This window comes from Apiospora phragmitis (assembly GCF_038363925.1).
Source record: "Apiospora phragmitis strain CBS 135458 chromosome Unknown utg000008l:1.0-3514335.0:1.0-3519231.0, whole genome shotgun sequence".
Lineage (NCBI taxonomy): Eukaryota > Fungi > Ascomycota > Sordariomycetes > Amphisphaeriales > Apiosporaceae > Apiospora > Apiospora phragmitis.
Window position 1 is genome coordinate 1,865,144 of NW_027117407.1, and position 17,957 is coordinate 1,883,100.

The 17,957-nt window shown below is 52.6% G+C and overlaps 6 protein-coding genes across 6 annotated transcripts; 3 read left to right on the forward strand and 3 right to left on the reverse strand.

The window, feature by feature from the left end:
- Positions 1–623: 623 nt before the first annotated feature.
- PG994_008995 (uncharacterized protein) lies at positions 624–6,339 on the forward strand (the record flags this gene model as incomplete). Its single annotated transcript, XM_066860404.1, has 5 exons — positions 624–697; positions 761–3,713; positions 3,764–4,692; positions 4,733–4,826; positions 4,879–6,339. The coding sequence occupies 5 exons, from the start codon at positions 624–626 to the stop codon at positions 6,337–6,339; spliced, it is 5,511 nt and encodes a 1,836-aa protein (XP_066713993.1).
- A 658-nt stretch (positions 6,340–6,997) lies between these two features.
- Positions 6,998–7,334, reverse strand: PG994_008996 (putative translocase of inner membrane; the record flags this gene model as incomplete). The annotated part of the gene is made up of 2 exons (XM_066860405.1): positions 6,998–7,183; positions 7,317–7,334. 2 exons carry the CDS (start codon positions 7,332–7,334, stop codon positions 6,998–7,000), a joined length of 204 nt encoding a protein of 67 aa, XP_066713994.1.
- Positions 7,335–8,037: 703 nt separating this feature from the next.
- PG994_008997 (MRT4-mRNA turnover 4) lies at positions 8,038–8,945 on the forward strand (the record flags this gene model as incomplete). The annotated part of the gene is made up of 2 exons (XM_066860406.1): positions 8,038–8,231; positions 8,333–8,945. The coding sequence occupies 2 exons, from the start codon at positions 8,038–8,040 to the stop codon at positions 8,943–8,945; spliced, it is 807 nt and encodes a 268-aa protein (XP_066713995.1).
- Positions 8,946–9,990: 1,045 nt separating this feature from the next.
- PG994_008998 (uncharacterized protein) lies at positions 9,991–11,808 on the reverse strand (the record flags this gene model as incomplete). Its single annotated transcript, XM_066860407.1, has 5 exons — positions 9,991–10,658; positions 10,830–10,935; positions 10,998–11,125; positions 11,198–11,436; positions 11,753–11,808. The coding sequence occupies 5 exons, from the start codon at positions 11,806–11,808 to the stop codon at positions 9,991–9,993; spliced, it is 1,197 nt and encodes a 398-aa protein (XP_066713996.1).
- Positions 11,809–11,988: 180 nt separating this feature from the next.
- PG994_008999 (mitochondrial 54S ribosomal mL43 domain-containing protein) lies at positions 11,989–12,695 on the forward strand (the record flags this gene model as incomplete). Its single annotated transcript, XM_066860408.1, has 4 exons — positions 11,989–12,027; positions 12,096–12,178; positions 12,243–12,486; positions 12,585–12,695. 4 exons carry the CDS (start codon positions 11,989–11,991, stop codon positions 12,693–12,695), a joined length of 477 nt encoding a protein of 158 aa, XP_066713997.1.
- A 294-nt stretch (positions 12,696–12,989) lies between these two features.
- PG994_009000 (triosephosphate isomerase) lies at positions 12,990–14,004 on the reverse strand (the record flags this gene model as incomplete). Its single annotated transcript, XM_066860409.1, has 4 exons — positions 12,990–13,018; positions 13,083–13,688; positions 13,774–13,844; positions 13,967–14,004. The coding sequence occupies 4 exons, from the start codon at positions 14,002–14,004 to the stop codon at positions 12,990–12,992; spliced, it is 744 nt and encodes a 247-aa protein (XP_066713998.1).
- Positions 14,005–17,957: the final 3,953 nt, after the last annotated feature.

Sequence of the window (17,957 nt, forward strand, 5' to 3'; positions counted from 1 at the left end):
GCGGAATGCGTAAGCACAGACGGAAGAAGGGATGAAATCGGAGTCGGGTCATCCGTGTAAGTTAACCCGTAAAGTTCTAGAGTTCTAATGTCACCAATGACGGCCGCAGACCGGCTGGATGAATGAGTGTTTGCTGTGAGACAAAAATGCGGTATCGCCCCCCACCAAGGTTGAGGGAGTGTACAGTACAAGTCCCGAGACATCCCTGTTTTAATGCGCGCAACGATTGGACAGTAGATGAAGAGTCCTGCTCGCTAATGCAAGGCTGCTATTGATTCAGATTCTGGACAGGTACAAGGATTGTTTACATGCTTGTCTCCCTCCCAGTCTGCTCCTGCTAGATTTGTTTGGGAGCTTGGACTTTGGAGCTTTTGAGAGAGCTTCACTCCCGCGCTGAACTTTTTTGGCAGCTTATCTCAATTCCTAATACGTCAGGTAGGAAGCTTGGATGCGACACTTGCACCAAAACTCCATCATCAATCCATTTTGTAACAAAACGCGCAAAGAAAAGCGTGTCCATACGCGACCAATCTGTAAAGCTGCCGAATTCCTAGATTTGCCAGCTAGTATCGCGTCAAGTCGATGCACTAAGCTGCCACCAGTGCCTGCTGTCGTTTACAGCGATGGCACCCCAAGCCGTCGACAAGGTTTATTTACCAGATCTAGAGCCTTGCTTGAAAGGCGAAACCGTTGTCCTGTGGGTAGATGGTTCTCTCCCTTCACCTGTGTTGTGTACGATGCTGACCTGATTTGCTGTTAGATCATGGCGGCTCTTAGCTGCAGCTCTATCAGATACCACTGGCCATCGCCAGGGTAGCAAAGCCGTCGTCGAATTCCTCACAAACCCCCAGATCAAATCCCTATTCACGAAGCCCAACACAGTATTCGAGGCCGGCGATAATGATTCTTACAAACAAGCGTTCGAGACCCGAACCTCAGCCGTACAGGTCACCCCAACACCAAACGACAAGTACGATGTGAAGACGATCAGGGAAGACTCCCTCTGGCTTAGCAAAAATGCTCGCATCAATCTCCTTGCGGCCCTCCGCGTTGTCGTCGTCGAGTTCCAGTCGCGAGCGCGGAGTCAGCTCGTCGGGGCAATCTCGAGTCAAGATGCGGTCAGCCTCCAGGAAGCCGCCGGCGCAACGAATGCGCAAACCTCGACCGTTATCCCTGGTCTCAACCTGTCCGGGCTGCCCGACGCTGCTGATCTAGAATCCGACTTTGAGAGGCCCGAATCCAGAAGACTGCGAATATTCTCCACCTACCTTAACGAGCGCCGCCACTTTGCCATGTCTACCGACTACATCTTCACGTTGATGTTGCAGCAGAGGCTTCCGTCTCTGCAAACGGCCACGGAGGCTACTACCAAAATTCGCGATTCATTTCTCGAAGCATACGGGCTGACCTCCCTCACACCGCAAAGTGACGCGCCTGCGAAGACGTACCATGCCTTGGTGTCTCGTTACTTTACCGTGGTGAGCGATAGTATCGCAGCATGCGGAGACATCACTACTGCTACTGAGGATAAGGCTCTGCACCGGGACGACTTGCAGATAGAACGGATGAGGACTTTCGTCACGGAAGCAATCCACGCCATGACTGTTGCTTTCCAATTGCTGGATTTGTCAAGCCAAGTCCTTGTCCCAGCCGAGCTGCTACAACAATGGTTCAAATTTCTTGGAGACACGTCATTCCTAGAACTGATCGGATCGACACAAGGGTTGGGCGACCTTGAATCGCCGGTACAATGCCTCGTGTGCTTGATCTCATTGGCTACATTCAACCTCCCCCGGGTCATCAAGTCTTTCGCTGGAGATGTAGACATCGATCCCAACACTGAGTACATTGGCTCATCAGATGCTCTGGAGCTAGTCCACCAGGTCGCGATCGCAGGCGCGGAACGGAACATTGCGCCAGCTATACCCGTTGCTTTTGCGTGGGTGCCAATTCTGCACGGCATGTGGGCTTCTTATCAGGAGCGTGCGGAGCGGAGAGATGCGCTTCAGAACCAGAAGGCCATTGAGACCTACGATTCGGGAACCCAGATGATACCAGGCGCTGGCAGACGCAACTCTGCTGGCAGCATCACAACTATTGACAAGACTGGATACGATGACTTTTTGGCTAATACGCAGCTGGACCGCGATATCCAACCTGCCCACATGCTGGCAGCTGCAGCCACGGACGGAGGCCTAGTTTATGCAATCATAACTAGCATGACCTTCTTTCTCGGCACCTCCGAAGAGGCCGTTTTTGCAGCGCCTGTTGGATCTCGGATGCGGATCCTGCTATTAGACCTTTTGACTTCAACTTTTCCATACATCGGCTATAGGGGCGAGTCTGTTGGTGCAGTGCTTGCAGTACTTTCAGGTGGCGAATTCGACTATTGGACTGCTTGCCGTCCTGCTACGATATTGCCTGAACAGAACATTATTGTCCGCTCTCTCCAGGACCCTGCGTTTCTAAACAACTACTTCATGCAAGCAGTCAATCGATTTCCTTTGGAGTTCGTCCCCTTTATCAGTATGAGCCGTATTCTCGCATGTGCCCCGAGCACGACAGGGGAGGTCTCCGAATGGGTCGGCCAGATCTTGCAAAAAGGAGAAACTCTTACCTTCGACCTTCCTGCCCATTTCAACGCCTATCAATTAGCACATGAGGAAGACAACTCTAATACGATTTGCCTTGTTGAGAACCTTCCCCTCTTCATCGCAAGTTCAAATAGGAGGTTGACCTCGGCGGAAGAAGAAAGCTTTGTGATACCGGCTGGATCCTTGGGCCGCTTCATTGTTGATGAGGGCAGGACTGTTCAGATCGACTACGCACATTCTATCCTGGCGTTGCTTGGCAAGCGACTCGAAGCTAACATCACCCCAAACATGTACCAACAAGAACTTGGTGCTCTAAAAATCTCAGAGACGACCTATGCCATCACTATGCTTGCGACACTTGTGAAATCTGAATTCACAGAGGTAGCAAAGGGGTCAAGCACCGCAGGCAATCCTGAAGCTGGTTTGGCTGTATTGGCAGAAGCGAGCCGAGCTCTTCCACGCAACAAGGACATCGTATCGGTGGTATGCGAAACATTGGATGTGCATCTTGAGGGTGAGCCAGACCCTTCTGTTCTGAGTGTTTTGGATGCCTGCTTGCAGTTTCTGGATGCGGCCTTGCCCCTGTGTCCTGGGCGCGTGTGGTCTTATATGTCCAGATGCACACTGCTGGCTACCGAATCCAGGGCTGGGAAGCTTTCGCGTCTGGTAGGATCGCTTGAGATGTCTAGAGAGCGATTCGATTTCCTTGTGTCGGCAGTTCGAGTCTTCTCATCTTTGGTGGAAACCGCCATGAGCAGCTCCGTACAACGCAAAACGACCGTCAAAACCTCTACCCGACAGAAACAAGCGGAGAACCCTTGGCTTGGTGTGTTCGACAAGATAGTCACCCAAATCACTCTTGCGATATCACAGACCGCTGTAGATATTCTAGAGAGCTCCTCGACATGGCGTTTGCAGAACGAAATACAGCGATCGATCCTCCTCCGCGACCTTCTACCGATCATGAACAAAACCATCTTGTACACATTCAGCACAGATGAAATGACCAGCAAGAAGACACTTACAGCCCCCCTGCAATTGGCGGCCAAGTATATTATCGACAGCTTTCTGGCACCCTCTGCAGGAAGCCTAAGAATCCAACCTCTTTTGGCCACACTCGTTGCTGCAATTCAGTGGCCGGAAACCACCATTTTACGAACGCATCCAAGGCGTTTACACAACGGACAAACGCGGTCCTCGAATTGGCCACGACACTTGTCAGGGTAGCCAACTCGGTTGATCAGTCTTCAACTACCATTGAGCAGCAGCTGTTCAAGGCCACGCCTTTCATTGCAAAGGTCGGCGCCGTGAACGACCAGTACAGACGATCATCAGTGGTGTTACTGGAGGCTCTCGTAGCCAGTGCCGGAAAAGCAACTGGGGAGCCGCCTTCGCTACTTGGGTACCTAGGCCCTCAGTTATCGCGATCCTTCTTACAATTCTTGTCTACACTTGACAAGCCCTTTGATCAGACCGAAGAAGTGACTGTCATATGGCGGTTCTTCTCTACGATTGTGAGAAACAGACAACAATGGATGGCGAATTGCTTGCTCACGGGCAAAACACCCCGTGATGCCAGAAATGGTCATGACAAGATGTCCAAATCATCGCCAGATTCGGTTCTGACGAGGGCCCTTGAGAGATTGTCACATATCTCTTCCATTTCCAGCTCGGAAGCTCTGTGTATTCTGGATTTTGTTACTTCGGCTCAAAACTATTGGCCTTGGACGATATTCAACCTGCAGAACCATGGCAACTTCCTCACAGCGCTGCGATCTTACGTGCGAAACCTGCAGCCTTCAAATATAACGGCAAAAGTTAACGCTATGCAGGCATGTGAAGAAGCAAGACTTGCTGCCTACATTGCCGAGACATTCGCAATGCAGCTTTTCCATCTGCGGCAGATGGGACAGGTGAACAGCTTGGCGAAGGAACTTGCCGCTGACCTTGACTACTTTCTTCGCGAGGGGGTTCTGGTTTCGGGTTACAACGGTGCCCTCCATGCTAACTTCTCGAGGAATTTCAGCAAACAGTATCCCGTGTGTATCTTGGACAATCTTAAGCGTACTCTTCTTGAGCCTAGATCACTGGGTACCAAGTATTACTATGCGCTGAGTTACGCCGACAAGATGCTGCAGTTCGATGCTGGGTGGATTGGGCCCTCGCAACAATGGATACAAGAGCGAAATGGAGCGAGCGAACATTAACTTGTCTCTCGTAGATGCTCAAATCGTAAGTCGATCTACACCTGAAGGATGAACTTCGTGGCTAATACCGTCTACAGGCTCTTTTTCATGCTTGGGAATTCCTGTTGCTGGAGCTAAGCAACTGCTTACCACAGCACGAAAACCTCAAGAGACAATCACTACAGGTCGCCGAGCAGTGTCTCGAAGCCAATCAGGCGAATCAAGGCCACGAGCAGATATTCGAGCGACTTACTGACTCGAGAGTGAACCTGGCACTCATGCTTGTCCAGCGCGTCGTTAACAACACGCCATCCGCAGGTGATGTTGCTCAGCTGTTGACGTCGCTATGGGCTACAGTCAGCAGCGTTGAGGAGCCATATAGCTCAGAGAACTTGACTCTTTACCGCACTCTGCTCAAGTTACTTTATGTCACGCTGCGTGCCCAGGTGCGGGCTCTCGAGTCCACATCGAAAACGGCGGCAGACAAGAAGGCTACCGACAGCGCAATCACCAGCGTAACCCAGACTGTCTTGAGTGTACTGGATCGTACCGTGGCCAGGGGTTTCCGGACGCTCGTGTCACTGATCCACGATTCGGATGCGACTGTGTTCCCGGAGGACGTTGCGATATTGACTGCCATAATGCAAGCTTGCCTCTGTATTCCTGGTATCAACCAAAGTCAGACACAAATTGTCAACATCATGGCCTCCCATGATGCAGTACACGTGGCTGTGTCGCTCTTTTCATGGTCCGATAAACTCGCCGAGAAAGGTGATCCTGTCTACGGCGAGCTGTCCCTTCTCTTCCTTCTTGAGCTCTCGGCTCTTCCTGTGGTCGCCGAACAACTTGCGTGCGACGGACTACTCAACCACATCACGTCCGCCAATTTGGCCACATACCTGACCCGACCCAACGTGTCACCATTTGCCGAGACTGTTGGTCCACAGCGCTGCTACAGCATCTGGGCCAAGGCCATCGTGCCGCTACTCCTGAATGTACTGAGTGCCCTTGGCCAAACCATCGCACCTGAGGTCGCGTATGTACTGGGTCAGTTTCCTAGTCTCATGGCGTCCAGCGTCGAACGATTCGAGGCCCCAGGTGCCTCGCGCACGCAGGCAGCCAGGAACGGCCGTAGCTCCTTCATCACATCGCTCTCGACCTCCGAGATCCATTCGCTCGCGCTCATCACCCGGATCCTGTCGGCGCTCCGCGCCAACAATGCCCGCGACGTGCCCGAGGTGCAGTGGGATTCCACGGGTCTGCTCGAAAATGTCGAGTTCTGGCTCGGTAGCCGGAAGCTCCTTCGCGAACGGCTAGTACCCCTGGGGCCCCGCGAGGCGGAGTGGAAGGGGATGAAGCCGAGTGATGCTGGGAAAGCGCGAGGTTGTGAGAGCCAGCTGGAGGAGAAGGTGGTCAACCAGTTGGAAGAGGTCCGAATGGTTCTCTCCCGAGGGTCTGGAGTGAGCGTGATCTATGCGGGCAGTCTTTCCTTTCTTTTCAAGAAAAGCGAGCGACTAAGAATTCATTGGGTTGCGCGAAGGAGACGAGGCCATTGCTAGCTATCTAAGTGGTCAGGGGATACCAATGTACGGCGGAAAAGAGTGTGGTATCTTTGTTTGCTGGCTGGTGTAGATGTAGACAGCAGGTAACGAACGGGTTGGCTCCTTGGTGGAGTTTGGGGCGTTTCTTTTCATGTGCCCTCATGTTTGGAAAGCATTGCAGACAGAGAATATCTAGTCTGAAGCCAAAAATGGGAAGTTCTTTTCGAGGCGCTATGCAATCAACTGGTTCTGTCTCGGCCCGTAGTCCTAATTTTACGACTTTCTTCTTTGATTCTATTCAGGCCGCAAAACAAACATGGTCATGGCGGAGGTGAAATTGTTTGGAGTCGTTATTTTCCTTTTGACTCCCATATACCACGACATGGGTGGCTATGAGGAGCTGTTCTATAGTACAGGCAAGATGCCCCGGTCACATGAATGTTACCTTTTCCCGCCAACTCCGAGGAACAGTACGCATCCGTGGCCGGGCCAGTCTCAGTTCATCAAAATCCACAGTAAATTAGATCGTTTCCATCCCAGCACTCCTGAAAAGACCGGCGAGCTAAAGTTCGACGACGGCCAAAACCCGCTGTCGCGGAAGCTTTCACATGCATCATTTCGCCATTATCCATCATACAGCATCCTCCTCCCTCTCGATTCTAACGCCGGCAGAGTTTTATTTCGGGGGCTGGGCACCCATGGCGGCGTTGTGCTCAGCGAAGCGCTCGCTCAGCCGCTGCGACAGGGCCATCTGCTTCTGGACGCAGCGGGTGATGCAGCCGGTTTCGCGGGTCGACAGGGACTTGGATGTGAAGTCGTCGACGCAGGACATGAAGCAGTGGTCTACCAGGTTGCTGAAGAGCTGTTCGTGTGTCTCGTTAGCTTTGTAGTTCCGACATCTCTGTAGTAGTAGTAGCAACTACGCGGAGAGTGTGTGCGTATCTGCAGGAGGGGAAGAGGGACCGAGAATAAGGCAAGGCAAGGAAGAAACATACACCCATGAACTCCTTCATTTGGCGCTTCTGCAGGCGCTGCTCGAGCTCGCGCGACTCGGTGGCATTCAGTCCAAGGCTGTGTACGGTTTGGTGCGCATTAGCTCTGCTATATAACTCCCAGCTACGATTTATACAAGAATTCCAAATGTCAAGTTCACTTGCCTGTGGGATCCATTTTGATATAAAGCGAAAAGGTGCTTCGATTTGTTGGTATAGGGGATAGTGCGTCGCGGTGGGTGGGCGGAGAGCTTCAATGTTTTGTAGATTGACGTCGTCACTGGTACTTGAAAAGTTGCACTGCACTCACTCTGCTAAGCTTCTCGGGTCCCAATCCAAGGCCGTCAATCAAGCTTGAGCTGAACGATAAGATAAGAGGTGGGTGGGTATCCTACTGGCGTCAACCGGCAGTGCCAGCATCCAAAAGGCAAGGTTGAAGGGTGTCGCACGGCGGCGTCGGTGTTTCCTTTCACCGCTTTCAGCGCTCTCATTGGTTCTAGGGAACCCCTGCATCTTTTTTCGCGGGGCAGATTCTCTGGCCAAAAAAAAAAGTTCGAGATAGTGGATTTTATTGAATGCAACTGATAGCCGCCGTACAATAGTCTGGTCCCTCTGATATTCCTCGACTCGACCAAGATTCACGACTTTTTCTGCAGTTTGAACAACCCCAATCGCCGAACCAAGAAAAAGCGCGTCGCTTCTTCCTATCTCAAATACCGCCAGAATGCCCAAGTCCAGGAGGAATAAGGTCGTGCACATGACCCAGGTCTCCAAGAAGACGAGGGAGCACAAGGAGCGACTTCTCGAGACCATTCGCGAAGCCATCCCCGAATACCAGCATGTCTTCGTCTTCGGCGTCGAGAATATGCGCAACACCCACATCCAAGAAGTCCGGAAAGAACTGCAGGATGACAGCCGGTACGCCTTTTTTTCCCACTTCCTCTTTCTTCCTCTGCTTCTCTACCATCTTCCCTCCCATAAAACAAATCGACTAATAACTAACAACCTCGTTCCTACAGCATATTCCTCGGCAAGACCACCCTCATGACCCGCGCCCTGGGCCGCACCCCCGAAGAGAGCACCGCCGACGGCCTGCACAAGCTGTCCAAGTACATGACGGGCAACGTAGGCCTGCTGCTGACGAACCGCGAGCCGGCGGCGCTGCTGGAGTACCTGTCCAACGTGACGGCGGCCGACTTCGCGCGCGCCGGCGCCGTGGCGCCGCGGGGGTTCACTATCCCCGCGGGCCCCGTCTACAGCACGGGCGGCGAGGTCCCCGCCGAGCACGACGTGCCGCTGGGCCACACGCTCGAGCCCGAGCTGCGCCGCCTCGGCGTGCCCACGCGCATGGTCAAGGGCAGGATCGTCCTGGGCGAGGAGGACGGCTCGAGCGACGGCCACGTCGTCTGCCGCGAGGGCGACGTGCTCGAGGCCCGCCAGACCCGCCTGCTCAAGCTCTTCAGTGTCTGCCTCAGCGACTTCGCTATCAAGGTCCGCGCCTACTGGAGCGCCTCCAGCGGCGAGGTCACCGTCGTGGACGAGGAGGCGCGCTGCGGAGGAGATGGAGGCCGACTCGTAGGACAAAACAAAAGCGACTGTTGTGTTTCGCTGTGGAATTTTTTTGTTTGCTAGATTCATTTGCATCATAAGGGCGATACCACATATTCGATGATCTGGTTCGGTTCACATGGTTGGGGACGCTATGGCGTTCCGGTATAGGGAAAATTACTGTCAATTCAAGACTTTCTCATCAACACAAAACCACTGAGACCGCGTGAATGGTGAAATAGAAACGGTAATCAGTTGTGTGTATGACAGATGCTTCGCTCGGCTGGAACCCCTAGAACGGTTGGTATGGCTTCTACATCACCGGCAGCACAGAGAACGTCAGCGATACCAATAGGACAAGGCGAACTGCATTAATGATAGCTAATGTTCCTTTGGGACGAAGCAAAACGCTACCTAGCATCTATTTCCGAGTCGCTCAGCGCAATAATACATCGTTACTTGAAAGCTATCTACTCTTACACCAGTACATTGGAACGATGAGCCAATCCTCCCTTCCTATCTCCGTTTTTTCCCGACAAAGGCATACCAAAATCAAGCGCAGCGTGTATCTATGGGCCAGTAGGTGTTGAATGGTGCTATCATTCCTTACCTCTGACCTTACCTCGCAAGAGACATTCCCATCTCCAACCTGCAAACTCAGGCGCAATGGGAAACGCTCCAGCGTAGAACCCCTACTTTTCCTCCCCATGGTGATGTTCATTCCTGTAAAGTACAATGCGATTAAGTATACTACCTGTGCAATGAATGATGGCAGTCCTGGTGTATTTGGGTATCGTATCCAGACGCGGGGATGGTTCCGCTCCCGTCGCTTTTATGAAGGCATTTGCAGCGCTTGACATCCGAACTTGGGTATTCGTAGAGTAGTCGGCAAGAGGCACCCGAAGCCTGAGGCACCTCACGTCTTTTACCTTCTGATTGTCGGTTGTGCGTGGATCCGGAAACAGAAGCTAGTGTATTGCGGTAGGTATTCTTACCCTCGCTTACCCCTGGTGACAAAAGGGAGAAGGAAAGATGAGAATAGATGGTTGCAGATGCGTAGTAGGTGACGTGAAGACAGAAGATACCCACCATCGAGGCAAGATGGCTGCTTGCACAAACGGCCTCGATATTAGTAGCGGCGCAGCTTGCGAGGATCTTCGTAGCCTCCCTCGTACCCGCGTTTCCGGTTGTCGTCCTCTCTGGATCGGTCGTAGTCGCGGTATTCTCGGCCGCCCCTAACGGGCTCGTAGTTGGCATTAGCACCGCCGCCGCCTCGTCTGTCGCGATCGCCTCCGAATCTGCCTCCGTCGCGTCCGCCAGATCTGTCATCATATGAGCGGCCACCACCTCGGTCATACCCACCGCTGGGACCATCGCGTTCTCGGTCACCTCGGTCACGATCACCGTAGCCACCGCTGCGGCCACCGTAGCCAGGACCTGCAGGTGCGTTAGGAGGAGCGCCAAAGCCGTTCTGTTGGCCGAAACCACGGTCACGGCCGCCGCCAAAGCCGCCGCCGCCACCGCGGAAACCACGATCGCCGCCACGAAAACCGCCGCCCCTACCACGACCGCCACCGAAGCCTCCACCACGGAAGCCATCACGGCCACCGAAGCCGCCACCACCGCCGAATTGGCCAGGGCCGGTAGGGCGAGGAGGAGCGCTCTTAGTGTATCCACGGCCACCGAGACCACCGCCAAAGCGACGCGGCTTCCATCCCTTAACTGTTCGGCCTCGCTCAACATCTACCTTGATACGTCGGTCTTTGATGCGAATACCATCGCAACCATCTAGAGCAGCTATTCACACGTGCGCAGCAACGCGCATTTGTCAGTAAAGCCTTACCACTATCTTATACCTTGGTCATAGGACGGGCGACTGAGGAAGGGAAGAGATAGGCAAGCTTGAGGGCCAGATCTCTGGTGAGGGACATGTTTTTTTTTTCTGGAAGGAATCAATGGCGGCATTACCTCTCATGTCTTTCTCACGCTCAAATACGACGAAAGCATATCCGCGGTGGGACTTCTTCTTCTTGTTGGGCTTCTCATGCGCATGCGTGTCGGCAATGATTCGGATCTGCGAGTTGTAGGGTAAGCTTGGGGGATTTCACAAGAGCAAGTAGATGGGCTGTAGCATACACGCTCGATGGGGCCAAAGCGCCCGAACTCCCTCTCAAGATCACTTTCGTTCGCATCGTAGCTGAGTCGCGCGACGATGAGCGTCTTGAAGGGGTCGCCTCGAATGTTGGGGTCCTCGGCTGGTTTGTCTGGATGGGCAAGTCAGCGGATGTTCGATGCCGAAGAGCAATCGCATTTGAAGATGCGCGTCGTAAACCTACAGCTGACGGGGACCTCCTTCTGGAGGCTTTCCTGCGCAGCCTTCTTCTCCAACTTCTTGCGGTCGCGCATTTGCAACCAGCTCTCAGTGGGGACGTAGCCATCTTGGTCTTTATACGCGTTGAGCGCAGGCAGGTAATCGGCCAGACCAGTGATGGCGGCAGTCTTGCGCTCTTGGGGCGCTTTGTCGGCGTGTTCAACCCATCGCAGAGGGGGGCCGGGGCGCGAAGAGCGCAAGCAGCTGGGGGGGCAATTTGTCCGTCATCGCGTGTCGATTTGTACAGAGACTCGGTAGCAGATACGCAGACTTTTCAAACAGGGTAGCAACGAAGAGGTGGAAGATTAAGTGAGTGACGAGAATTAGGCTATCATCTCCCTTTGTTTGATATTCAACATCAAAAACAGAGAAAGGGGATGGAATGGAGTAGGTTAGATTGGGGGTGTTCGAGAAAATCGACGGTGCTGAAAGGGACAGATGCGATGGTCGCGTTTTGCTGGATTGGCAGCTTTGGATTGCTCTCGCCAAGCAATGGCCGACATTTAGGCGGCATTGTTACAATGCCAATGTGCTAATGCACTGCAAACCGCCTGCCAGACAGAGCCAGCAAGCCATGCTGAGGGAAAAGGTGCACTAGCCCCTCTGAGGCTTAGCCCCAATTTATGCTCTGATCCCTGGGCTGCGTGGTCCAACGAAAGCTGCCACTCCCGAAAAGTTTCGCGACAGCTTCAGCCTCGAATTGACCATTCCGTAACCTGGGCGAGGTGCAAACTATCGCGCTTTCACACATCCAAGATGACTATAAGGGCATTGGAGAGGGTCTCTGTCGGCCAGGTACGCTAAGCAACTCGGATACCTCACCCTGTCGGGGCCGCTTACTGACTCGACCCTCCACCATATAGAATGGCATCGGCTCCTTCATCTTGCAATGCAAGCGTTTAGACATCCACTACTGCGACCACTCCGGTAGCTCTAGAGGCATGAAGTAAGCCCGAATCGATGTATTCTATCAGTCTTGGCCAGGAGCCGCAATATCTGACACAGACCAGCGCCTTCATCAAGACCCATCTCCCCAATTTTGCCAAGAAGAACCCGGCCGTCGAGTTCGCCGTGTCGCCCCGGCCGCGGAAGCACCCTGTTATGATCGGCCACTACATCAACGGCCGGCAAAAGGCCATTTGCGTCGCCAACATGGAGCCCTCGCTGATCTTGAAGAAGGCCGAGCTGCTGCGGGATGCCAGCGGCGACAAGGTCAAGCGTGTCAACAAGCCCGTCACGAGTATCAACGAGAGTGTGAGAAAATATGGTCCCCATACCACGGCAATGGAATGGCTGTGTAAGCCTGGCTATCTACATTATGCGGGAGTACATACAGCCATCGATACGCCAAGGAGACGTGGGGAAAAGACGCTATATCGAATGTACAATCTGTATTGGCCCTCGATACGAACGAAGACAGTCCCGAATACATTGTACTATTATTGCCATGGTGGAATGACTAATTCTGCCCATTGTATATACGAAATGAGACGAACAATTCAACAACTACATGTACGTTGGATGTATACATGCGATATTGTGTTACGTTTTGAAGTCATGATTCACGATTCAAGATTCAATGCAGAGAACACGATGCGAGAAGACATATATATAGGGGTATTCGTGATTTTTCTTTCTATCGTTAACCTAAACCTAAACCCATGCCGTGCCGTACCCCCTTTTCATCAAGACGTAACGTCAGCTACGAAGGCTGAGACCCGGCCATTTTACTGTTAGCGCTTGGTATTATCAACCGTTCATTTCTTGCAGTTGATGATGTCGACGACTGTAAAAAATGGTTAGCACCTTCCTACGGCCAGGCTGGGGTTCCAGGAGGTAGGTAAACTTACAAGCAGGCTTGAGGGAAGCACCGCCGACCAGGAAACCGTCAATGTCGGCCTCCTGGGCGAGCTCCTTGCAGTTCTTCTCGCTGACGGAGCCGCCGTAGAGGATGCGGGTCTCGTCCGAGGCCTGCTGGCTGACGTTGTCCTTGAGCCACTTGCGGATGCTGGCGTGGACCTCCTGAGCCTGCTCCTTGGTGGCGACCTTGCCGGTACCGATGGCCCAGATGGGCTCGTAGGCGATGACGATCTTGGACCAGTCGCTGACCTCCTTCTTGAGGGCGGCGAGCTGGGCGGCGATGACCTCGAGGGTCTTGCCGGCCTCGCGCTGCTCGAGCGACTCGCCGCAGCACCAGATGACGCTGATGCCGTTGTCGGTGGCGTACTTGGTCTTGGAGGCGACGGTCTCGTCCGTCTCGCCCAGGATGGTGCGGCGCTCGCTGTGGCCCAGGATGGCCCAGTCGACGCTGGCGTCCTTGAGCTGGTGGGCGCTGGTCTCGCCGGTGAAGGCGCCGTTGGGCTTGTCGAAAACGTTCTGGGCCGCGACGGCGATCTCCTTCTTCAGGGTCTCGCGGGCAGCAAGCAGGTAGATGGCCGGGGGAGCGACAACGGTCTCTGTGGTGATGGGGAGACAACTGGTGTAAGCTCGCCGTTCCCTAGTAGAAGGGCGGACAGCTCGGGAATTGAGGGAGGTACTAACCAACGTTGGGGTCCAGCTGAGCGTTGTTCAGGTTTTGGCAGATCTCTTTAACGGACTGAAGAGTACCGTTCCTGTGAGTGAGCGGTGGTTAGCTTCGAATGCCATGATAACCGGCTGTCTCAGTGAAGGCTTTTCCGTGGCAGAGAGCTGTGGAAGCTCTTGGTGATACCGGTACTGAGGGAGAGTCACGTACATCTTGTGGTTAGCGGCAACAAGAGTCTTGCGAGCCATCTTGTCGGATTTCTGGGGTTTTGTAGTACGTTCGGTATTTACAAAAAAAAAGTAGAATATAGAAGATGAGAAGAGGTAGGAAGCTTGAGAGAGGATGCCCCAAGGTTGAGGTCTGTCAAGTACTCGCGAAGAATCGGGAACATGGCATGGCGGGGTCCCATTGACGCAACACGCAACAAAGCTCTGAGCCGACCCCGCCAAAAGCTCCTCTACCCACCACGGGTCTGGCCATCGTCAATCCAACCTGCCAATCCTCCTCCCTCCTCGTACGTTAGTATCCAATAATCCCTCTGGAAACCCAATCTGTTGAGTTATTGGCCCTTCAGCGTCCGGGCAGTGGAGATGCTTCTGGCTTCATCCTTCGTTCCCACTTCGGTTTCATTCCAAACTATATGCATACTAAGACGGTACAGACCTGAAGCTATGTCACTCGTAGCTGAGCATTGCACCGTACGTTAAACGTACAATGCGGCTGGGTCGTCGGAGCCATCTTCACTCATCTGGGAATGCAATTCGGGCCGAGAAGTCGATAAAATCTCCAAATCCCAATATCATTCGCATCTTGTCGCGGGACAGAAACTTTGTGATAGTTCTCTAGAGTTTGGACAGTGACGAACCGGGAAGCTGCCTCATGGCACGGGTCTATAACCAACTCAATATCTCTCGGTAGTCAAGTGTAACACCGGCATCGCAACACAAAGTGTCTCTGGTGCTGTTTGGTAGTAGCACCCGCTTGTGATATCTAACAAACACTGATTTCCGCACCAGAAAGAAATGCGGCCATTTGCGAGAGCCTGGCCCCGAGTCGTCCGGGAAGAGCCGAGGGGTCCGCCGCGTTAGCCGCTGCCAATGTTACGACGTCGATCTGCGCAACACCAGATTCAATCAAGCGTCTTGGGAGAGGAATCATAGCCGAGAGGTTCGCCCTTGGCGGTCCTATTCTATTCTATGATAATGAGGAACAAATATGACAGCAGACTGGAGAGGGGACACGTCGCTTGTGATCTGGGATATCTTGATCCTCCGTACCGTGAACTCATCGCTATCGGCAATGAGCTGACATCTAATGGGGTGTACTTGGGAGAGACCGACCCAAGCACCCGTGTTTTGATTTTGCCTGGTATGCGTGATCCCAACGATTCAACAGATGCCCTGGCCGTGAAAGACCAAGATCAAGAGACGGCACTGCCATTCTAACCATCTATACGGACCTCCTATCGATATAAAGCCAAGTCCGGATAAATGAATCAAATACGTCGGCGGCGGCGGCAATTTGAGTCGCGGTTTCAACTTTGAGATTGCTTCAGCAGCACCTATAAACTAATGTAGTCGGAAACTTGGTGTTCAAATTTTTGGATATCACAGCTGGTAGATCCAGGGATACCATAAGGTTTGACTGGCTTGACCAGGTGGGAAATGTTAACCCTTCAGGAGCGCGGGAAGGATTGGTAACTGGCAGCAGCAACTTACCATCTGGTAGAACGCTCAGGGGGTTTACCTTACATCACCAGTGTTCAAACCAGCCAATACGCTATCTGCGCCGCAGATATGGCGACTGTGCTCAACGCTGGACATGGAGGGCCCGTCGACGCAACATCATTGGGCTTGATGCCGATGCCTCGATCCCTTTCTGCCGGAATAAAATTGACGGATGAACAGCCTCGATTAAATTCTGGTCCACCTCTGCCGTGTCATTCTCATCGTTCTGCCCCGGAATCTTCGCTAGGTTATAGATGAGCCCGGGTCCAACGTTTGACGCCATCGAGCGGCAGTTATGCAGCTTACGACCTTCTCGGACCGCAGATAAGAGTATCTATTCTAATCCCTCGCAATCAGCGATGGAGGCCGACGAAACTACTCGACCAACAAAATCTACACGGAATTATGATTACGAATCCGTCGTTGTCGGCTTGAGGTCCTATCCGTATATGCCTCTTCAAGCTGCCCTAGCCAGAGCAGGTACGATACCTGCGGCGGGCATATTCAGTGTTGCCTCGAGGTTTGCGATGAGATGGCATCCCCTTGCGCGGCTTCTACGTCTACTGTGCTTGGGGCCTCCTATTCTAAGAGCTCTTTATATGATCTGACGAGGAAATCTACATCCGATTTGAGCCAGCGGCACACAGCTCCAAAGGAACGACCGCGTATACGTGATTGGGTACGGCGGTTGTTGTCGGCCACTGTAGGGGTCTTCAAGTGCACGATCGCCAACGAGGATTGGTATAGGTATGCTAATCTGACCGGTCATACAGGTTGCAAGACGTGGGTGTCAGAGCACCCTAGAGTCCGGCCCCAATGTCCTTGTACGCTGTTCCCGTCACAACCAACCCGCGACTGCATTGCTCTCCAAACTCGCTAATGCACTATGGCGCGAGGTCGGAGCCACCATCGACAGAAATGTTGGCTCTTATCAATCCGTAATGTTCTACTACATGGACTTACGCATCATCACCCTAAACTACATGTACTGACTCCTAGGTGTGAGTGACCCCTGGAACCGTGCCCCTATTGGGGTTTCTCTGTATACTCACCGGTTCGACATCTAAACATATCGGCCGCGGCGCCGTGTAGAATATATTCTTCTACCTCGCCACCGCATTAAAATTTTGACCCGAAACGGCCAAAATCCTTATAAGGCACGGCATAGCTTGTTATCCGCGAAGATAATGATGGCACGGACGAATTTGACGGCCGAGAAACAACATATGCCGCGTAGCTCTTCTCAACCCCTAGCCTGCGGAACTCGGTCAGCCCGTATGACACCTGACCTTCCGCGAAGAATGCAAACTCCACGGACAAGCCGTTGGATCGCTTCTCAAGGTCTGACAAAGAAGTGGCATTTACCGCTTACGAGCTTCGCTTCCTGACAACCCTCTGGGGGCTATTCAAGGTAGATGTTACTACGCATACGATGCAAGCAGGGGTCACTGTGAGCCGAGATTAGAGTCTGCTATGCAATAGGTGCTCAACATGGTCGAGACTGGAAGAAGGATCGAGGTTTGCAGTTTTAGAGAAAAGCAAGGAAGTTATAGGTCACTCAAGACTTCTATAGTCCTGGTATACAGCAACTGACCCGTGAAATCGTGAAGTCGGCAACCCTGATATGTTTGTATGAAGATAGCTTGATTAGCCGACGAGCAATATCTGTGCAATATGACTATTCTCATAATACTGACGGCGCTTGAACTCTGTACATACATACCTACGAGGAAACACCATCGTCATATCACAGGGAGGCCTGCCAGTTTGTCCCCGTAACAAACTGCTACCAACTTTTGGCCCCATCACGTCCCGTCGACCACCAAGCAATTTCTCCCAGCCCCATAGCTTACGGCACATAGTATAGATTGGTCAATAACTACCTTTGTCACCATCCGCCTCAACAACTGCAGCAGCACTAGTGGTTTAGTGGTAAAATCCATCGTTGCCATTTCAGTAAAATGAAAAAAATCGATGGGCCCCGCGTTCGATTCGCGGCTAGTGCATTCCTTCGCTTAATTACGTATTTCCTTTTTATTGCATAAATATGCGTTATTTTACCCCTTTTCTCACCTCTCCGCCCCTTTTCGTATTCCTCCTCCGCCATCACTGAAATCCGAAGCTGACTGTAGGTCGCCAAGGAACACCATAACTTGTAGACCCAATCGCCTGCTCAATTCTTCATCTCTAAGTGCAGATATTTGTGTTGCCGAAGTGAAGGCAAGGATAAATGTACATACTCACCAGCCTTTGGATACCACTGTCCTCTTCAAGTAACCCACTGAAAACCTCCAGACTTGAAATTCTGAGCGTACAAAGTAACGGTCGATTTGATTTGTTAGGAATATATGAAGGTGTAGTATAGGTTAAGCATCTCAGGAGTACGTTAGACGGACACGACGCATAGTTTAGGTCCAGAGTACTTCAGGATATGTGAACGAATTGTAAATGAACCACCGACTTCCTCTGTTACA